Source organism: Aquila chrysaetos, chromosome 5 (genome assembly GCF_900496995.4).
Source record: "Aquila chrysaetos chrysaetos chromosome 5, bAquChr1.4, whole genome shotgun sequence".
NCBI lineage: Eukaryota > Metazoa > Chordata > Aves > Accipitriformes > Accipitridae > Aquila > Aquila chrysaetos.
Genome location: NC_044008.1, coordinates 14951540 through 14970512, shown reverse-complemented (window position 1 = coordinate 14970512; position 18973 = coordinate 14951540). Strand labels below are relative to the sequence as shown.

The window sequence follows — 18973 nt, the reverse complement described above, 5'->3', positions numbered from 1 at the left end:
GCCAGGGCAGCTGACCCAAACTGGCCAACAGGGTATTCCATACCACGTGACTTCACATCTAGTATATATAAACTGGGGGGAGTGAGTGTGGGGGGGATCACCGCTCGGGGACTAACTGGGTGTCAGTCAGCAGGTGGTGAGCAATTGCACTGTGCATCACTAGCATATTCCAATCCTTTTATTATTACTATTGTCATTTTATTAGTGTTACTATTATCATTATTAGTTTCTTCTTTTCTGTTCTATTAAATTGTTCTTATCTCAACCCATGAGTTTTACTTTTTTTCTCCGATTCCCTCCCCCATCCCACTGCGTGGGGGGGAAGTGAGTGAGCGGCTACATGATGCTTAGTTGCCGACTGGGGTTAAACCATGACAAGTAGCTGGTATAGTGTTATGTTTTGGATTTAGTATGAGAAGAATGTTGATAACACACTTATATTTTCAGTTATTGCTAAGCAGTGTTTATACTAAGTCAAGGATTTTTCAGCTTCTCATGTCCAGCCAGCATGAAGGCTGGATGGGTGTCCTGGTTTCAGCGGGGATAAGAGTTAATTGTCTTCTTAGTAGCTGCTATAGTGCTATGTTTTTGAGTTAGGTATGTGAAGAATGTTGATAACACTGATGTTGTCAGTTGTTGCTAAGTAATGTTTAGACTAAAGTCAAGGATTTTTCAGCTTCTGATGCCCAGCCAACAAGGCTGGAGGGGCACAAGCAGTTAGGAGGGGACACAGCCAGGACAGCTGACCCAAACTGGCCGAAGGGATATTCCATACCATGTGACATCACATCTAGTATATAAACTGGGGAGAGCAGGTGCAGGGGGGATCGCCTCTCAGGGACTAACTGGGCATCGGTCTGCAGGTGGTGAGCAACTGCATCATACATCATTTGTAAAATCCAATCCTTTTATTATTACTCCTGTCATTTTATTAGTGTTATCATTAGGTTCTTTTTTTCTGTTCTATTAAACCATTCTTATCTCAACCTACAAGTTTTACTTTTCCCAATTTTGTCTGCCATCCCACTGGGTGGGGGGGTGAAGTTAGTGAGCGCCTGCACGGTGCTTAGTTGCTGGCTGGGGTTAAACCACAACAAGGGGCACAATAAGTTGGGAGGGGACACAGCTAGGACAGCTGACCCAAACTGGCCAAAAGGGTACTCCATACCATGTGATGTCATGTCCAGTATATAAACTGGGGGGGACTTAGGCTGGGGCAGATCACTGCTTGGGAACTAAGTGGGCATCTGTCAGCGAGTGGTGAGCAACTGCACTGTGCATCACTTGTTTTGTACATTCCAATTCTTTTATTATTATTGTCATTTTATTATTGTTATTATTATCACTATTTTCTTCCTTTCTGTCCTATTAAACTGTTCTTATCTCAAGCCACGAGTTTTACTTCCCCCTGCCCCGATTCTCTCTCCCACCCCACTGAGGGGCAGGGGAGTGAGCGAGCAGCTACATGGTGCTTAGTTGGTGGCTGGGGTTAAACCATGATAGGGGGTTTAAGATAAAACCACCTTGAAATTGTTATTGTTCAATTTGACAAAAGTTTCAACCTGTAACTTCCTCCCCCTTCCCCTCCACTACATAAAATTTTCAGAACTTGTAAAGCATGCTGAAAAAAGTCACTTTTTAACGCAATCTGTAGAATTTTAAAGCAGAAAATTTTACTGATTTACTCACACTTGCAGATTTAAGATTTTTTTCAAGTGTCTTTAAATATTGTGGCATTTCTTCAAGCCTTTTCCAATGGAGTCCAATAAAAAATTTAAAAACAAAGTACTAAAGGAAGTAAAGCATCTCCCCTCCAAACACACACATAAAGTTTGAGTCTTAAATCCACTCACTTCAGAACAGACATCTCAAAAATACTAGAAGTTAATGATTTCCTTTCAGGTATTCTGTTTGCTACCATCAAAATACCTTCTAAAGCATATGATGAACAAAGGAAGGAAAGGCAACTTTTATTTCCTTTTTTCCTTTTAAATTAACAGCTTTATGTTTTGGTTATTATTTCAGCCTACTTAGAAAGTACTTTCCTGAGAAAACATTTGTTCCAAAATTGTTCTGAAAGATAGTCTCTTAAAATCCAAAATAACTTCTACCAATGAATATTATACGCACCTTTTTTAATCTCTTAATTTATTACCAACGAGTGGCTATATAATGGTGATTTTTTTAAAAAATGTTGACTCATTTCTTTAAACTCTCTATATAGTTGTATACTGATGCAGCAGTCTATGTTTGTTTTGTTTTTTTTTTTTTTTTTTTTTTAGACTCAGTTAAAGGCCATACTCTTCTCCCCATCCCTTAACAGACATACCTTCTTTGTTTTAGGATACTTAGTAGGGCATTTATTAAGTGCTGGAGCTTCTGTTTCAGTAACCATTTCTGTAACAACAGTTTCTGTTTCTGGCTCAGCTACCAGTGCAGCATTCTCAGTTTCATTATGCTGTGAAGTTACTTCCACGTCAGGAGAAGATGGCTGGATGTCTGAACACATGCTGACAGTTCTGTGTCGTCTACGTTGCTGTCCAATGTGAGTTCTACTCCGTGAGAAGCTTTTTCTCTGTTTAGCTCTATTAACTTTGGCTGGGGTAGGCTTGGTGGCAGTTTCTTCTTTTGCTGGTTCCTGGTACAAAAGAAAAGTCTAGTAAACAGATCCCCCACACACGTATCTTTCTTAGAACAAAATGTCAGTTCCCCCTTCCTTTACAGTTTCAAAAAGCCTCTATCTCATTTTTGTTGTTAAAACTAAAATACTTCAGAGATAATATTTCTATCCTTCGTCAAGGCAAACTACAAGATTTCCTGTATTCTCCTCCCAAGCACCTGCTATATCATTGGCAGAGTATTTACACACACCAGTCACTGGTCAGATCACCACAGATTTGTGTAAGAACTGCCATGCTACATTCATTCATACATAAGCTAGAAATCAGCTGCTTACATCATGATGCCTTTCAGTCCAATATTCTTTTTATAATGTATAGTTTACTAAGTGTTTAGCATTGTCACAAAAGGTACTTAACAGCGTGCTAACAAAAATTATCCAGGGAAACAACCTGAACTGAGAATCTGTAGGAGTATTTGCAAGGCAAGAAGCATATTAGCATCCAGCAACAATAGAGTAAAAAATTGTTTATGAAATATTAAGTATCATCTGCAAGAACTCAGAACAAACTATGCCTTAATAATTCCTTTACTTTAAAAGAAAAGAAGGCATTATAATCTTTTCCTGAATAACCCACTGAAGCAGCAAGTTGTTCTCCACTTGTTATAGAGGCTGCCTAAGAAAAGCCACCTCCTGTGGCTGAAGTCAGCATTGGTAAACACCTCCTATCCTGAACTTTGAAGAGAGACTGAAAAATACAGCTGGTGTGTGTTCGCACATTTGCATAAACTAATGTAACTGAAATTCCTCATAAACAAATTCTATACATATTTTCTTGAGAAAAAAAAATCAGGAACTAACATAATATAATGTCAAAGAACAATAAGGATTTTGGTCAAATATATTTCAGTTCAGAGAAAAAAAAAAAATGTTCATACATCTTAAAGTGCAGCTTGACATCCAAATCGATAAAATATGCCATGTTAAAAGCCAGCTTTAAAATAAAGTTCCAGGTTAACTACCTGAATAAATTCAGCGTCATTGAGAATCTGTGCTTCCTTGCATTCTGATTTAACCTCAGTTTTTGCTGTGCTGATCCTTTCCAAAGCCTGTTCTCTTCTTTTTTCTCTTTTTTCTAGTCTGGCAAAAGCTTGCAGGATAGCTTCCATTTTCCGTTCTTCTCTTGTCTGATGGATTTAATAATAATCATGATCAAGTTTCAGTCACAATCTTTCGCATATGTAAATACTTAAGTAAATACTTTTTTTTTTCCCAAGTACTTCAGAACATGTTCAGTGTATGTTGACATGGAGATCAATTTCAGCAGAAGCTCACAGGAAAGGGGGATTTTACAATGACTGCAATTATTACAGACTTCTGAAGAAAGGCTTGCATTCATACCAACCCTGACAAACAAGAAGAGAGTCCTGCTTTGGATTTAAGAACTTGCTAAAAATAGTGATTTACTAGTAAATCACTGGCCTATAAGCATAAAAAGAATACATAGCTCTGACCCACTTACTTGCATAGTATTTAAAACCAATGAAACACTAATGACCAGAAAGATATAAAAAACTAATACATGTATGAAACAAAACCAGAAAGCTCCATTAGCCTCTGACCCAATTTTCCAAGTGTCACAAACTATATCAAAACATACAATCAACATCAAAGAATCACTATTTCAAAATAAGGTAACATTAGGTCACACAGAAGCTAAATTTTCTGTCTATCCATAATTCAGGTCCTAGTACTGTACAGAGGCAGATCCCTTCATCTGGACAGAACTCTGCTTAAGACAATATAGAGGTGGCAGAATTGAGGGCTTCTATTACTTTTTTTTTTTTTTTAAATAAATGCCTGCAGCTCAACAGCGCATTGATAGCAACGATGTGTTTATATCAAAGAAAGAATACCTGCAAATATATTGCTCATATGAGCGAATGAGGAACCCAATTCTGTTTTGCCACTTAACTTGCCCCTGCTTGGTAAAATACAGACCAACTTGCAGTTATTTGCAATCCTCAGAATGGAGCTAGAGTAATAATTACATCTTTAACTACCATAGCAACTCTGCTGTAACTAAGTTTCACAGAGAGCATTGCTTTAGGAAGAATATAAATCTAAAATGCCCCCCCCCCCCCAAAAGCCAGTACATCCTCTACCAGTACATCTAACAGTGTTTGATGAGAATCATTCCTCAAAAGCATCACAAGACACTGTTGTATGTTAATATTAGAACTCACGCTGTCATTCTTCAGATTTCATATTAAAATATACATTTTACTTGAGCAGATTTTGCTTTCTGATGTCCAATAAACACAAGTTTCATCAATTTCGCTACTGACAGAGTTGTAGGAAACACTGACCAAAAGGAATGTATACCCCATCCCCCTTGGGGTTTTTTTGTTTGTTTGGTTTTGGTTTTGTTTTTTTTTAAAGGTCTGGGCAAATGCAGACAGTTTTGGTCCCACCTTGAACTCCACTTATCAGAAGTTCTGTGAGCACAAACAATAAAATGAAAGTTCCAAATATTAGTATTTCATTATACAACTTGGACAAGATTTTGATTTAACTAGTAATTTCAAGTATCTCACATTTTGAATGCCTAACAAAAAAAGCACATTTTAAAATGCCAGTTTTCGTAACACTGTTCTACCAACCTCTAAAAATTAGGATTTCTGAGCCTTTACAAGTTGGGAACTCAAAAAAATAATTAGTCAGGCAAAAATCCTGACTCCTAACACTATCTATAAAAATGGCCATTACAAATAACAAGCAATAATAAAGAGTGAAGAAAGTAAAATCCTGATGATTTCTACAATGTCTGTTTTTGAAGACAATAAAAAATTATATACATTTGAAGATAAAAGCAGGTTTTTGTGAGAAAGCAATGATCAAGCTAGATGAAATGCTCTCAAATAGCAAGCCTTGCATTTTAAGTTGAAGCTCATGTAAGGATCTGACATCACATGTACTTAGAGTCTACAAGTCTACAAAAAGGCAGCAATTAGCATGTGAAGAACAGACATCACTAAGCCTTAGTGACAACTTCAGGCAGCTACTTGCTTCACAACTTACCATCTTCCTTTTCCTTTCTGCAATCTGCTCCTCTGATTCCATTTCTACTTCATTGCTAATGGGAGTTTTTTCTTCTATATCATCAATAAAATCTGGCTCCTGAAAGATGGAAACGACTGCTTTACAGAAACTCTACTACTCTTCCAAACTAGGGAAAAGTTACACAGAACTAAGAATCCTCAGATCACTACACCAAAAGTAACCAAGCCAATAAATCAAGACAAAAATCCTAATATCCACTTGTACCTTTGTACAAACCTGTAAATATAATCAATGGACTAGATCTTTTCTATTCTTATTGAAATTCTGGGGTTCCATCCACACTCCCCCACCCCACCAACCAAAAAAAAAAAAAAAAAAAAAAAAAAAAAATTCAGAATTAAACCTCCAAACCACCAGAAACTTTTAGGCACTAACACTGACCACTGATCTAGCCACTCTTTATAATCAGTTAAAGAATTAGCAGCTTTATATTACACACCCATTAAAAAAAACCCAAACAACAACAACAAAAAAGCATTAGTTTTAGTGAAATAGAATTAGTGTCAAAGGAGATGTTAACAGTTACATAGATGTTCTTCTCAGCTCAAAAGTGTATTCTATTAAAGTCACATTTTCCATTTAAACTCTCACTATAGAATCTAATGACAGTGCCATCCCATAAGGAAACACTAGAGTTAGCTAACTAGTAATGGTTTTCTGTTTTGAGAAAACAAACAAACAAAAAGAACCCCCACCACACAACACCCCCCTGCCAAACAAAAACCCCCAACCATGAAACAGTAACCTTGAAAAGAGTTAAGTGTTCAGTAGTCCTATATGCAATTTCACTTTTACATAAAGGACTAGACAAAGGGGTTTTTAACATTTGTCTTAAAAGTACATTTACATTTTCCCGTATGTTTTCTTTACCTTAGCATTATATATCTCACCCCAGGAAAAAAAGCTATTAATTGACTGGCTTCTATGTTTATATACATGTTTTAACAGCTTTATTCTCACAACTCCTACTGTTTTAAGTTCAGTTTTGAAAAACAATACTAGTTCTCCTGTGACTGTTCTATATAAGCACTGTATATTACATTAAAAGGTCAGGAGAAGGTTCCAAATACCAGTTATCACTTGTTAAAACCAAAATACAAAACCAAAACAAAAAAAAAACAAAACACAAAACAAAACAAAAAAAATCACTTAAGATGAGAAAGTCTAAATGTTGCCTCTCTGGAGATCATAATTTGTAACAGTCACATGTCACGCCTTCTGGACTTCCAAGCAGTTTTAAGCTATTTAGCTACTAAAGCCCCAGAACAATTTGATCATTTTATGAAAACTGGGGTCAGTACGCTCATTTTTACCTTATTCCTTCACTCCTAAGTGATGTTAAAAGAACTAGGAAATGGCTCCCTCCCAGACTAACTCCTTTTTCTCTGCCCCTAAATCATCATCAAAAACCATCTGTACTGGTTTTGGCTGGGATAGAGTTAATTTTCTTCATAGTAGCTAGTATGGGACTATATTTTGAATTTGTGTTGAAAACAGCATTGATAACACAGGGATGTTTCCCTTAGTGCTGAGCAGTGCTTACCCAGAGCCAAGGGCTTTTCTGCTTCTCACCCCCCCCCACCAGTGGGGGGGGGGGGGGGGGCGGCAGCAGCATAATATAAGAAGTTGGGAGGGGACACAGCCAGGACAGCTGACCCAAACTGGCCAAAGGGGTATTCCAGACCATATGACGCCATGCTCAGCATATAAAGCTGGGGGAAGAAGGAGGAAACAGGGGACATTCAGAGTAATGGCATTTGTCTTCCCAAGTAACCATTACATGGGATGGAGCCCTGCTTTCCTGGAGATGGCTGAACACCTGCCTGCCAAACAAAAGTGGGGAATGAATTCCTTGTTTTGCTTTGCTTGTGTGCGTGGCTTTTGCTTTACCTACTAAACTGTCTTTATCTCAACCCACGAGTTTTTCTCACTTCTACCCTTCTGATTCTCTCACCCATCCCACCGGGGCAGGGAGTGAGCAAGCAGCTGTGCAGTGCTTAAGTTGCCAGCTGGGGTTAAACCACAACACCATCGTATCAGGAAAAAAAGAAAAACAACAAACAAACAAAAACAAACCCCAACTCCCCAAAGAAAGAAAAGATGGACAGTTACTAAGGTAACCACCTGCTCATGTTAAATATTTACCTTTAAGAGCTACTCTGCAAAATTAAGTTAATAACTAGTCTCACAGATCATTCCCACTAGTTCTTTAAACTGACATATTAAAAGAAAGACTAATTTAAAATTGACTACCGTGGTATATTACCAGGTAGCTTTGCCATACTATCCACCTATTATCCAGTATTTAGCTTCAAAACATTCCTTCCTCCTCCTGAGTCCCCAAACTCTATAGAAAAGGGCTGCAGAGCTCTATTAAACACAGAGCTGCAGTCAACACTTAGTATTCTGGGTTGAAGGTTTATTTGTTATAGAAGCCCGGCTAGTCATTGTATGTTTAAAATACTATGCTCCTGAGTAACACATCCAACTAACTGAACGACACTTCAGGAAGGACTGGGAGCTCCTGAAAGCATGACATGAGGCTTTCACATTAGAGATCCATAAAAAAATTCAGAGGAAAAATGTATAGTTAAAACTGGTATGGGAACCAACATATCTTTAAATACAATCAAATATTAAGGAAAACTGAGAATAGTATAAAAAATTCTAAACAGCTTATCCATCATTATGATTTTTGATAAATCTCCCTACCTCTTTTCAGTGACTTGTTAAAATTCCTTTAGTAACTACAAGAAGAGAATATTTGGTTTAAAAGCTTTTCTTTCTTATCAACTTTATGTCAATACCTGATTATTAGAAATGGACAGCCTGAGGGGAGAGAGCTTCCTCTGTTTATTATCTGCAATTTTCATTTTGGTGGCTGCTCCTTCACAGTCCAATGTGATGTTCTGATTTTGAGTCTCCTTTTCTCTTGAAACATCTTTCTCTTTCTTTCCCTTTTTCCTTCTGGTTTCATATCCAGTATTGATGTTTTCTGTAGGCTCAGAACGTCTGAGAACTGGACATTCAGGATTTTCTTTGAGGCAAGCACAATCCACTTTGTATTTACTAAAATTAAATGCATGAAGGCATATTTTGATTAGGCTGTACAGCAATAAGACTTTTCAATACTGAATTACACAAGCTAATATATTTCACAATAAACATCTGCTATGACGCACACCAACCATATTAAAAGCAGTTGACTCAAGTTTTCACCAAGATATACAATATTGCTGTAATTCAAATCTCATCTACCTGTTAACAATTTGTGGCTTTTTGCCACATGGAATTCCCTTAAAGTCAAGGTTAGAATTTGCTTAAAAGGTGGAAGACAAGTATATCCCGGGTAGAAATATAACCACAACATTAAGGAAATTAACAGATGCATGGAATGCAGAGAGTTCTTGCTTTATACAAAGACAGTAGACACAATTTACAGAACAAGCACACTGGAAAGAACTCGGAGTCACTTCGTACAATTTTAAGTTCCACTTGGATGTACAGGAACTGTTACTGAAACACATTCAACTTGCACAGGCTGTCAGCTGTAGGTACTGAACACAACTACTACATACTTCTAAAAGGATAAATAACAAAACCCAAAAACCCCATCAACCAGGCAATTTCTCAGGTTGTCTTAATGTGAGGGACATAAGAATATGTCTACAACACTTAACAGTGCAAAGTATCTTTAGCTAGTGTCCTGGTTTTGGTTGGGATAGAGTTAATTTTCTTCTTAGTAACTGGTACAGTGTGTTTTGGCTTTAGGGAGAATTATGTTGATAAACTTATGTTTTAGTTGTTGGTAATTTTAAGTTAAGGATTTTTCAGTTTCCCATGCTCTGCCAGCAAACAGGTCCACAAGAAGCTGGGAGGAAGCATGGCCAGGACAGCTGACCTGAACTACCCAAAGGGACAGTCCATACCATAGGACGTCATGCTCAGTATATGAACTGGGGGGAGTTGGCTGGGTGGGGTGGATCGCTGCTCAGGCATCAGTCAGTGGGTGATAAGCAATTGCATTGTGCATCACTTGTCTTTTCTTGGGTTTGGGATTTTTTAAAATTATTATTAGTTTTATTCCTTTTAATTCCTATTATTATTATTGTATTTTATTATTGTTAGTATATTTTATTTTACTTTAGTTATCAAATTGTTCTTACCTCAACCCCAAGGTTTACTTCTTTCCCAGATTCTCCTCCCCATCCCACTGGGAGTGTGGGGAGTGAGTGAGTGGCTGTGTAGTGCCTAGCTGCTGGCTGAGCTTAAACCGTGACAGCTAGTCTGAACCCAAGTTGATTAATACAGGTAGTACTCTATGGACGTAACTAGCTCAGGTCCAGAAGTAGTGAAGGCATGTCTGCACCACACCACACCCAAGCTGACTTACGAGTCGACCACTGAAAAGTGTTATTACCTTGGTGTAGCAAAACATGAAACAGTTGGACTGTTTCTGGATCCCATCAAGTGCACATAAATAGGCTCTTCAATACTTCAGTTTCCAAGGTTAGTATTAGCCTAGGTGTTCCTGCACAGTGTACCTATACCCTAGAACATTTCCTACTAGCCAAGAGAAATCATTACTAGATTATATCACTCAAAGGCCTTATTTTGCCATCAGATTTCAAAGAGGTGTTTGAATAACAATTCCTACGTGTGTGAATGGAACTTAACCAATTACTTCCTTTACCATTTCAAAACAATGCTTACAGATAATGGCAACAGTTTATTAGAGCTTTCCCCAATTCATCAAAGGAACAGCAATTATATTCAGGAAAATCTGTAACAGGTTATAGAATCTGAGGCACTAAGCATTCAGTGTATTTGAACACTCTTAATCACGCATTAAACAAATGCCATTTATAACTAAATTCCACAGACACCATCTTCCTGAAATTATGCTACAGAGGCACTCTGAAATAAATAGGGCATTACCTATTTCTAGATTTTCTTCCCTCTACCCTCCTCACACTACGGGACACCTGTATACAATAAATTTTCAAAGTACATCTTTATTCATATTCATGTAAGTTTGTATCTTTTCCACATCATTTATAAGTAACTGCAACATTGCTGAAATTAGGAACAGATATGCAGTAATAAAAATACAGAGGAAACCCCGCCCACACACACACTGTTCATCGTAAATACAGTGTGCTTAAAGAGCCCTGGTGCTATTAAAGCATGCAAGAAAGTAAGTGATATAAAAACAAAGGCACTCTGAATTGCAACATAACTTAAAAAGCATCAGATGTATTTTAGAACAGCATGCTCAAATACTTACCAATTTCCATAATCAAAATCAAATGCTATAGTAATCTCTGCTCCCTTTGGAATGTTATGGATGGAGTAAATATAAAGATGAATTGTTCCATCTTCAATGACATGCCTCACCTATATTCAAGAGAACATTATTATATTATCATTAATTACTTTGGTTTCCCTTTTTTAATTTTTAAATTACCTATAAAGAAATTGTAGGGATCGCTCAAATTATCAGTTGGGAAACTCAAGGAAAAGGGGACTTCTTAGTAAATAAAACCTAATTTAACTTTATGTATATGCTTACCTCCGCATTTGGTGTACATGACCGCCTGATGAATCGAGCTTCATTTCCAAAAGTCCTTGCATCAACACACATTTCTAGCCCATGGAATTTGGAATAAAACAAAACAAATGGGTATGGCCTGAAAAAGATATCAGAAAACCAGAGTTTTATCATATTTAAAGATGCTAAATACCACTTATTCTTCACATTAGTTAGCTTTGTAACATGATGTTTGGCACGATACACCAAATTTGTGGGTTAATCTGAGAATAACACGTTTGTATTTAAGCTTCATGATTCTAACTGGTACATTCTCCAAATGTATTCTCAGAAAACCAAAAGTCTGAGATACAGCTCTGAATGTAATTCTACTGCACAGGATCTAAAGGGAGGAACAGTAACAGGGCAAGCTCTAGACACGGACGACACGAGGTTAAGATTCTTCATCTTAAACTTTTCTTATGGCAGATCCTAAAATGAAACTCAGGTAGAAATCTGGGTGCCTTGTAGAATCATCTGAAAAAATAGAATAAAATAACACCTCCTCATCTCTGCCTAACACCTGCAGTATCACTAGCACCCAACCCTCCTGAAGAAAGGGGGCATCTAAAGCTCGTCTTGGCAAAGTATTTAAGTTCTGCTATTACAATTGCCAGGGAACCATTCCACCTTTACTGAGCAAAAGCTCTATGTTCTCTCTCCTCCAACAGGCCTCTTGCAACTTCCCAGGTAGTTCTGTCTGTGCAGTTAATGGCAGCACTGAAAATGATCCACAGGAGGAAGGAAGCAGCCACACATTGTTCAGTAACTTAACCCAACTACAGAACTCTGGCAGCAAAATAGTCCCAAGTTAACCTGTGACCAATTCCATTCTCAGCCTGATGGACTTAAAATCTATTTCTCTCACAAAAGAGAACATCTTTGCCACTACCTTCTGAATTAGTTTAGGATGGTAGAACCTGCCAATCTTTGGTTTAAGGTGCACAACTACCTAACTGAGAATGCAGGAATCCTGTAACCAGGCAAGAACAAAGAAGAGGAAACTAACTCCTGAACAGATCTGTAAGGATATCTGGAAAAGAAGGGGGAGACCGGATTCCAGCTACAATTATTTTTAATCAGACAACAGTAAAATGCAGGACATTGCTGGTAACTAAGACCCACTTGTACTTGAGGCAAGAGTTTGGCAAAACAGCATTTTAACAGTTACCTTATTAAAACATATGGAATAAACAAACCTTTTAAAGAAATATCCATTAGCTTCAAATTGTTCTCTCAGCATGAACTTTCCTCTGTATTCAATAATAAGTGCATCAGGAGGCAAGTCTTTGGCAGCTTTTAAAATTTTCTTGTTTTTTTGCACGTAGCTCTATAAAGACATAAGTTAGTCTATGAAGTATCATTTTCTACCATTTTTCCATTATTATTAACAGCAGATTATACTTTCACAACTACTAAACAATTCTGTATGACCTAAAAACCCCTCCTTTTTGTAAATAAACCTCCGGACTGATTTGATCAAACTGTCCTGTTCCCCTACCAATGCAACTAGTTATGAATTTAGATTTAAGGAATGCTTTAGCCCTAGTTCTCCAGTACATGCCTGAAAACCAACATATTCATGTTCTCACGATTCAAGTACTATATCCCTTAGTGCACTTAACTCTCACCGCTACTAGGATGAATTGCTGCATTGTTTTGCATAACACTTTCAAAAGGCTTCTATTCCTTCAAACAAAACAAAACATGCAGACATAAAAGGACGTTCATGATTCATTCAAGGAAAAACAGAACAGGAAAATAACAAAATAATAATAAAAAAAGAGAATCCTGAGAGAGTTTCCAAATTTATTTTCATATCTTTAGATGGAAGGATGGCTTTTAATTAAAAACCAATACATACCCTGACAATTAGTGAACTCACACCTTTCGTAACTGTCATCGCCAATCAAAAAGGAAGTAGCCTCTATGTAGGCAAAAGGCTCTGTAAGCAGGGATATTCCTCTAAGGAGGGTGTCCCATATGCCATGATGGTCTTTGAGGAAAAGAAGCAAAGATGCTTCTATTACTCTGCTACAGTAACTACTTCTGGAGATTTCTGCTACAAAATGCTAAGGTCTGTTACATGGCTCTCATTTTAAGCTGGTAAGTAACTGATGTTAAGGATAGAAAAAGACATCGCACAATTTCTGCATAAACTAGAAATTACAGGATCACAAGAGTAAAAAAAAAAAAAAAAAAAAAAAGAAAATCAGTATCAGAGTATTACCTACCATCAGAAACATCCTTCATGACTTAGTAAATTAATTTCTATTCTGAGTACCTAAACATCCAGAACACTTATCATACCTTAAGAAAAATGTGGACAATTAACATGTTGATACACACAGCAGAAAAAAAAGATTCCAACTTCAATGCTTCTATCTACTCTAACCACTCCTGATATTCCTCACAGAGCAGAGAAACAGCAGCAAGGTTTACTGTGTCCACCACAAAAGACAGTCTAAGGACAATCCAACGTTCAGGCTCAGACTAACACCTTAGCCATTTTTATGATATGCAAGTGTAAACATAACCAGGGGTGATACAGGATGTATAAAAATCAATTACAAATTCCGAAAAAGCTCTGATGCTTAGATCTGGTGAGACAAGATACAGAAAATGAATGCGAAGTTCGCCCCCCACCACCTTTTTTAAAGGCATCTAAATGGATATCTTTGTTATGGCACAAACCCAGCATGCAGTAACACAACGTGGCACAGTTCATTACCTCTACTGGAGGTTTGAAAATCAGATTGCTGGTGCTGACTTCCTTTTTGTCATTTCCATTGCCTAATCTCAGAGCTATTTTTTGTGCCTCCCTCTGGACACCCTCACTGTACTGGTTGTTGTTTGCCTCTTCATAACGATCCATCCATGCCTTGATTTTAGTTTCCCATCCAAAGTTCGAACTGTCAGTAGGATCAATCTCTGGAGCTGAGCCCTAAAAATTGAAGTAAGTGACCAGACATTACAAGGTAAGAAAAAGATAATAAAATAAAAAAAATAAGCCTACAACAAGACACAAATTGAAGGGCAAAGGTATGCCATTGATTTACAGTTTGTTTTTTTAGGAAGTCCGGTATAAAATTCTGTATTACTTAAAAGCATTGTGTTGAATTCAGTAGCATTACATTTGTCCTTTTAGGAATTGTATAATTTCATAAATATCACCCAAATTCAGGAATACATTCCCCCTTCAACAGGGATGCTAGGTTTTAGTGGGACAAGAATGGAGATTGACATTGTTTCCTCCCACAACTGCATTGCATCAGAAATCTACAAATGCAGGAGTTGGAGGGTCAGATCTCCCTGCCTATTCAACTTTTGTGAACATACGCAAAGATGAAGAACTCCAGCTTCCATCCTATAACACACAGATTTGATTTTCCCCTTTCAAGTTCAAGGGTCATGCTGTATCTTTTACTAAACTTTATTAATCCTACACCTACTACATTAAGGTTGTAACTTTAACATTACAGGCTTTGCACAGATAGTTTTCCTCCCCTCATCTGTTCCTTACTAAACAATTTTCTTTTGTGGTGCTTCAGATCCTTTCACTTTCTTTAAAAGTGCCATTGTACCTCCAGACCTCAGAAGCAGCAGCCAGGCTGCAGCCAACCAATACTCCTTAAGGACAGCAGCAGCCAACCAACGCTCCCTTTTCTATCCACCTGAGCAGAGACTCTATTAAACATTAATAAAACAGCAAGTAGTTCAGCAATTCAATTTACCTGTTTACATTTCTTTTGTGCCTCAAGAGAACCATACACACAAACAGCATTAAAAAAGGTTTGATGCTAAGAAAACCATGAAAAAACACAACAGAACCTAACAAACACCATATTCAAAAAGCACAAAACACACATTCTCTTCCCCAAATCTGTCTTCACTAATCACAAGTCACATCTTATACATTTGAAATGTAAATTGTGTCCCACTTGTTTTTATATATCCCAAGGATGAATAAACTACAGGAAATACCTAATTTTCACACCATGCATATTTTTATCTCACAGAAAATTTAGACTGCTGTAACACTTAAATCTTACAAAGCAGACATACCAACACAATTCCTTAAACTATGCCAGCACTAGTGAGTAGAGTCCCACCAGATAAATACATGGAGGTATGACAGAGCAGAACCACTAGTTTAGCTTTCAAATGCAATATAGCCATTTCATTCTTTTGCTGCTTAGAGCTATGAAAAGCTGGAGCTACTAACTTCAAATGAGGCGCGCACTCAACTTCACTCCCGTGCATAGCACAAACGGGCCTTAATTCCTCCACTGGCTCTTGAAAGCCAAGTATTCTCAGAATAAAAATTTACACTATATTATTTCAGTTAACTTTGCAGGACATAAAGATGTAGGGCTCATACCTTAATTTAAAATTACTATGATGCGTACGTAGTACATTAGTTATCAAGAGTATTTTAGTGCTTAATGTATAGGCCCTATTGCATTCTTAATGCTTCATGTTATTTAAGTAATGCACAGTTAAGGTTTAAAACAAAACCCAAACAAAATCACATTACCTTTACTCGTGAAGATTTCCTGGATCCTTCTCGAAATGCCTGAAATAAAATTAGGTATTTATATTCTTTGGAGGAAATACAAAATCTCCTAAGGAATTCAAAATCTATTAATAAATTAACAGCTTTTCAATGTGGGCCATTCTCAGTAAAACATGCAACATGATGACAACAGAACAAACTACACTGAAATATCAAGAAGGCAACAGGTTACATCTCACAAAACTTATTTTAAAAACCAATTCAGCATTCTAAGCGAAGTGCAAACTGGATGTCAGACCTAGTAGTCCGGGTACCCCTACCTTTTTCCTATATTACATGACAACTCCAGAATTTCAGAATTCAAGACAAAGTAACTGAAAAGTTACTTATAGAACACTCCATGCTTATCAGGTAAACTTGTAAATTGCCCACATCCTTCACTACACTATTTGTGGAAGGAGGGGAGGGAGAAGCAGGTGTCACAGATGTCCTATAACGTTAACTTTTGAAAGAAGTTTGCCATTCTACAAAAAGATCTCATTCTTTAAATCTTCTCACACAACGTTGGGAAGTAACAGACGAATTTCTGGTAGTAAATTTATATTCAGAACCATTCATTCAAAGGAAACATTTTATTCAAGATTTCCTAAGAGATACTGATAACTAATTCTGACTTCAAGTTTTAAAGGACAAAATTCTCATCCAAGCCAGTGAAACTGAACTGCAGAAAGGAACTCATTAGTTTAGGAAATTCCATGTACTTTACTTCTTCCCATATATTTTATTTATCTTCACATGTATTATATTGTTTACACCTGTAGCAAAACAGTATAATGTCAATTTCCTGTTTACCAAAGTAGTTTAGTGGCTAACTTTGACAGCATACTTCCACACAATTTCAACTCAAATAAATGGACATGAAGTCACACCAGGACAACTGACAGCAAACATTTCTGAACTTTAAACAACCACAACTGAAGACTTTCAGACACAGAATTCTTCTTTGGGTATCCAAAGCTTGCTCTGCCCCACTGCTAATTGTATCAAGTGGTCCAGTAAATGCAATTCCTCCTTACAAATTCTGCCTCAATTGTAAAATTGAACTTTCATGGCTAGTACATATTAACTTCAAGGGGGCGGGGAGAAGCAGGGAGGACTGTACCATTTACTACAGAGTACTACATTTCAAGCTAAACCCAGCTAGTAAAATATTATTAGTAACAGTAGCCTGATTAAAACCAGTATCTCTTTGTAAGAGATATAAATTACAGCTATGTGACAACACAGTTATAAAAAGAGAAATTACATTAACTTACTTTTTTACATTTTGCTATGTTCTGTTCTTTCTCTCCACTTTTTTTCCTTTTCTTATCATTGACTTTTGTAACTCTTGTAGGATTTACAGTAATTGCAGTTGGTGCATGTTGAAAAGCAGTATACAGTTCCACAGGAACCTCATCACCACTCTCTGTTGCGCTGGTATCCCCATCTTTAAAACAAAGAACACCCCATAAACAATCAAATACCGTAGAAAGAACATTCACTAGTTACTTTACACCTGCTTTTAAAAAACAAAAATACATACTGACAAATGCTTCAAGCACTCAAATGTAAAATTCACGAACAGTTGCAACAGCATGAGAATGAATGACCAATGAGAAGATGGTAATTAACAGATGTTTGTAATGCCAGCTAAGAAAAAGATACCAGATTAATTCCATTCAGAGAATGGAATTGTATTATCATATTCCACTATAAGCAAAATTAGAATCAGAACAAAAATGGTAAAAAAATTTGTTAACTCATTTACTTATATGTATCTTTTACTTGTAATATGGCTTTAGGATTCTCTCAGATGACTGTATTCTAGAGGGGATTAAAATTAATGACTGCTCAGCATTTCTTGTGAAGCCCTATTAATCAGTCACGTGTAAGTCATAATCAACTATTTCAGCTGCAATTTGCAGTGTCAAGTACCTTTTTCGGCTAAATATGTCAATTTAGCCAAAAGCCTTCTCTCCACAAAATCGCCTAACAATAACATTCTGCTACTCAGGGAAAAGTGAAGTCTATTTTACTCATTAAAACAAGATCACACACAAACTGACAGATATTTTTTCTCTGTGCTGTGTACCCACAGACCTAAAAGCCAAAGCCTGAAATTTAGCATACATCAGCATTTATGTCAGACAAATAAATTTCCTGACCTGAAACAGGATTACCCTAGTTCTGTCAAGATGAAAGGCTGTGAAGTATGGGGAGAACTGGGAAGAGAGATGATGCATATAGATAGGAGACTGCTGTTCACATGCACTCCAGTACGGACTTCTCAGATCTTAGCAGCTTTTCCAAATACTCTGCCTTCAGTAAATAAACTTCACACTAAGCAAGACTTTTTCTGAAACTGCATAGAAGCAGGCTTTAGAAATACTTAATATGAGAGCAAAGAAAACATTCCTTCTGAGCTCAGAAGGACGTTGCCTTCATCAGTGCACTCAGCAGTCCTAATTCTTGAAACCTTCTTTACTAAATAAAGAACTCCAGCTAGTGGTTACTCCGGATTTTTCTTGCTCACAACATTCCTTAACAGGATTCTTCTGTGTATAGTAAGCAATCCAATTTTACCATCTGAGTTTCCTTTTGAACAATTTATTAGGCACATAATTATACTTTATATATTAGGAACTGATGATGTTTTCTGAATTTGTTTACATCTCTGCTGGGACTATTTTCTGAACTAGCATTAAAAAAACCACATAGAAATGTCTAATCAAAGAATGAATAGCAGAATAACCAATGGTTGAGAAATTAAAACCCAAGGCCCTCTTGAAATTGTCAATGTTTGTAGTCCATACACTAGTGCCTACAGAATCATTATATCACAGTCAAACACCTCTCCTCATCCCCCCAAACCCCCACATAACACCGTCTTCCTTAGGGAAGTAACATTTCAGCATTGTTGTCTACACTGTGCCCTAACTTACTGTAAAGAATAATTACCTCAACAGAACATATAATTACACCAAGTTGTTTCGAGACACTCCTTCCTAACCTACATAACCTGCTTTCACTTTGAAGAGCCTTAGTAAAGCATACTAAGGGAAGATTTTGCATCTTGGAAGGC

General features: G+C 37.0%; 1 protein-coding gene across 1 annotated transcript in view; it reads right to left on the bottom strand.

Moving 5' to 3' along the window:
- The window catches only part of KMT2E (lysine methyltransferase 2E (inactive)), a 66741-nt gene that overhangs the window by 14245 nt on the left and 33523 nt on the right, over positions 1-18973 (bottom strand). Inside the window, 10 exon segments of the mRNA XM_030013303.2 lie at positions 2330-2638; positions 3643-3807; positions 5702-5800; positions 8551-8812; positions 11031-11140; positions 11316-11433; positions 12533-12663; positions 14065-14277; positions 15871-15909; positions 17166-17338. Coding sequence (XP_029869163.1) covers positions 2330-2638; positions 3643-3807; positions 5702-5800; positions 8551-8812; positions 11031-11140; positions 11316-11433; positions 12533-12663; positions 14065-14277; positions 15871-15909; positions 17166-17338 — 1619 coding nt within the window.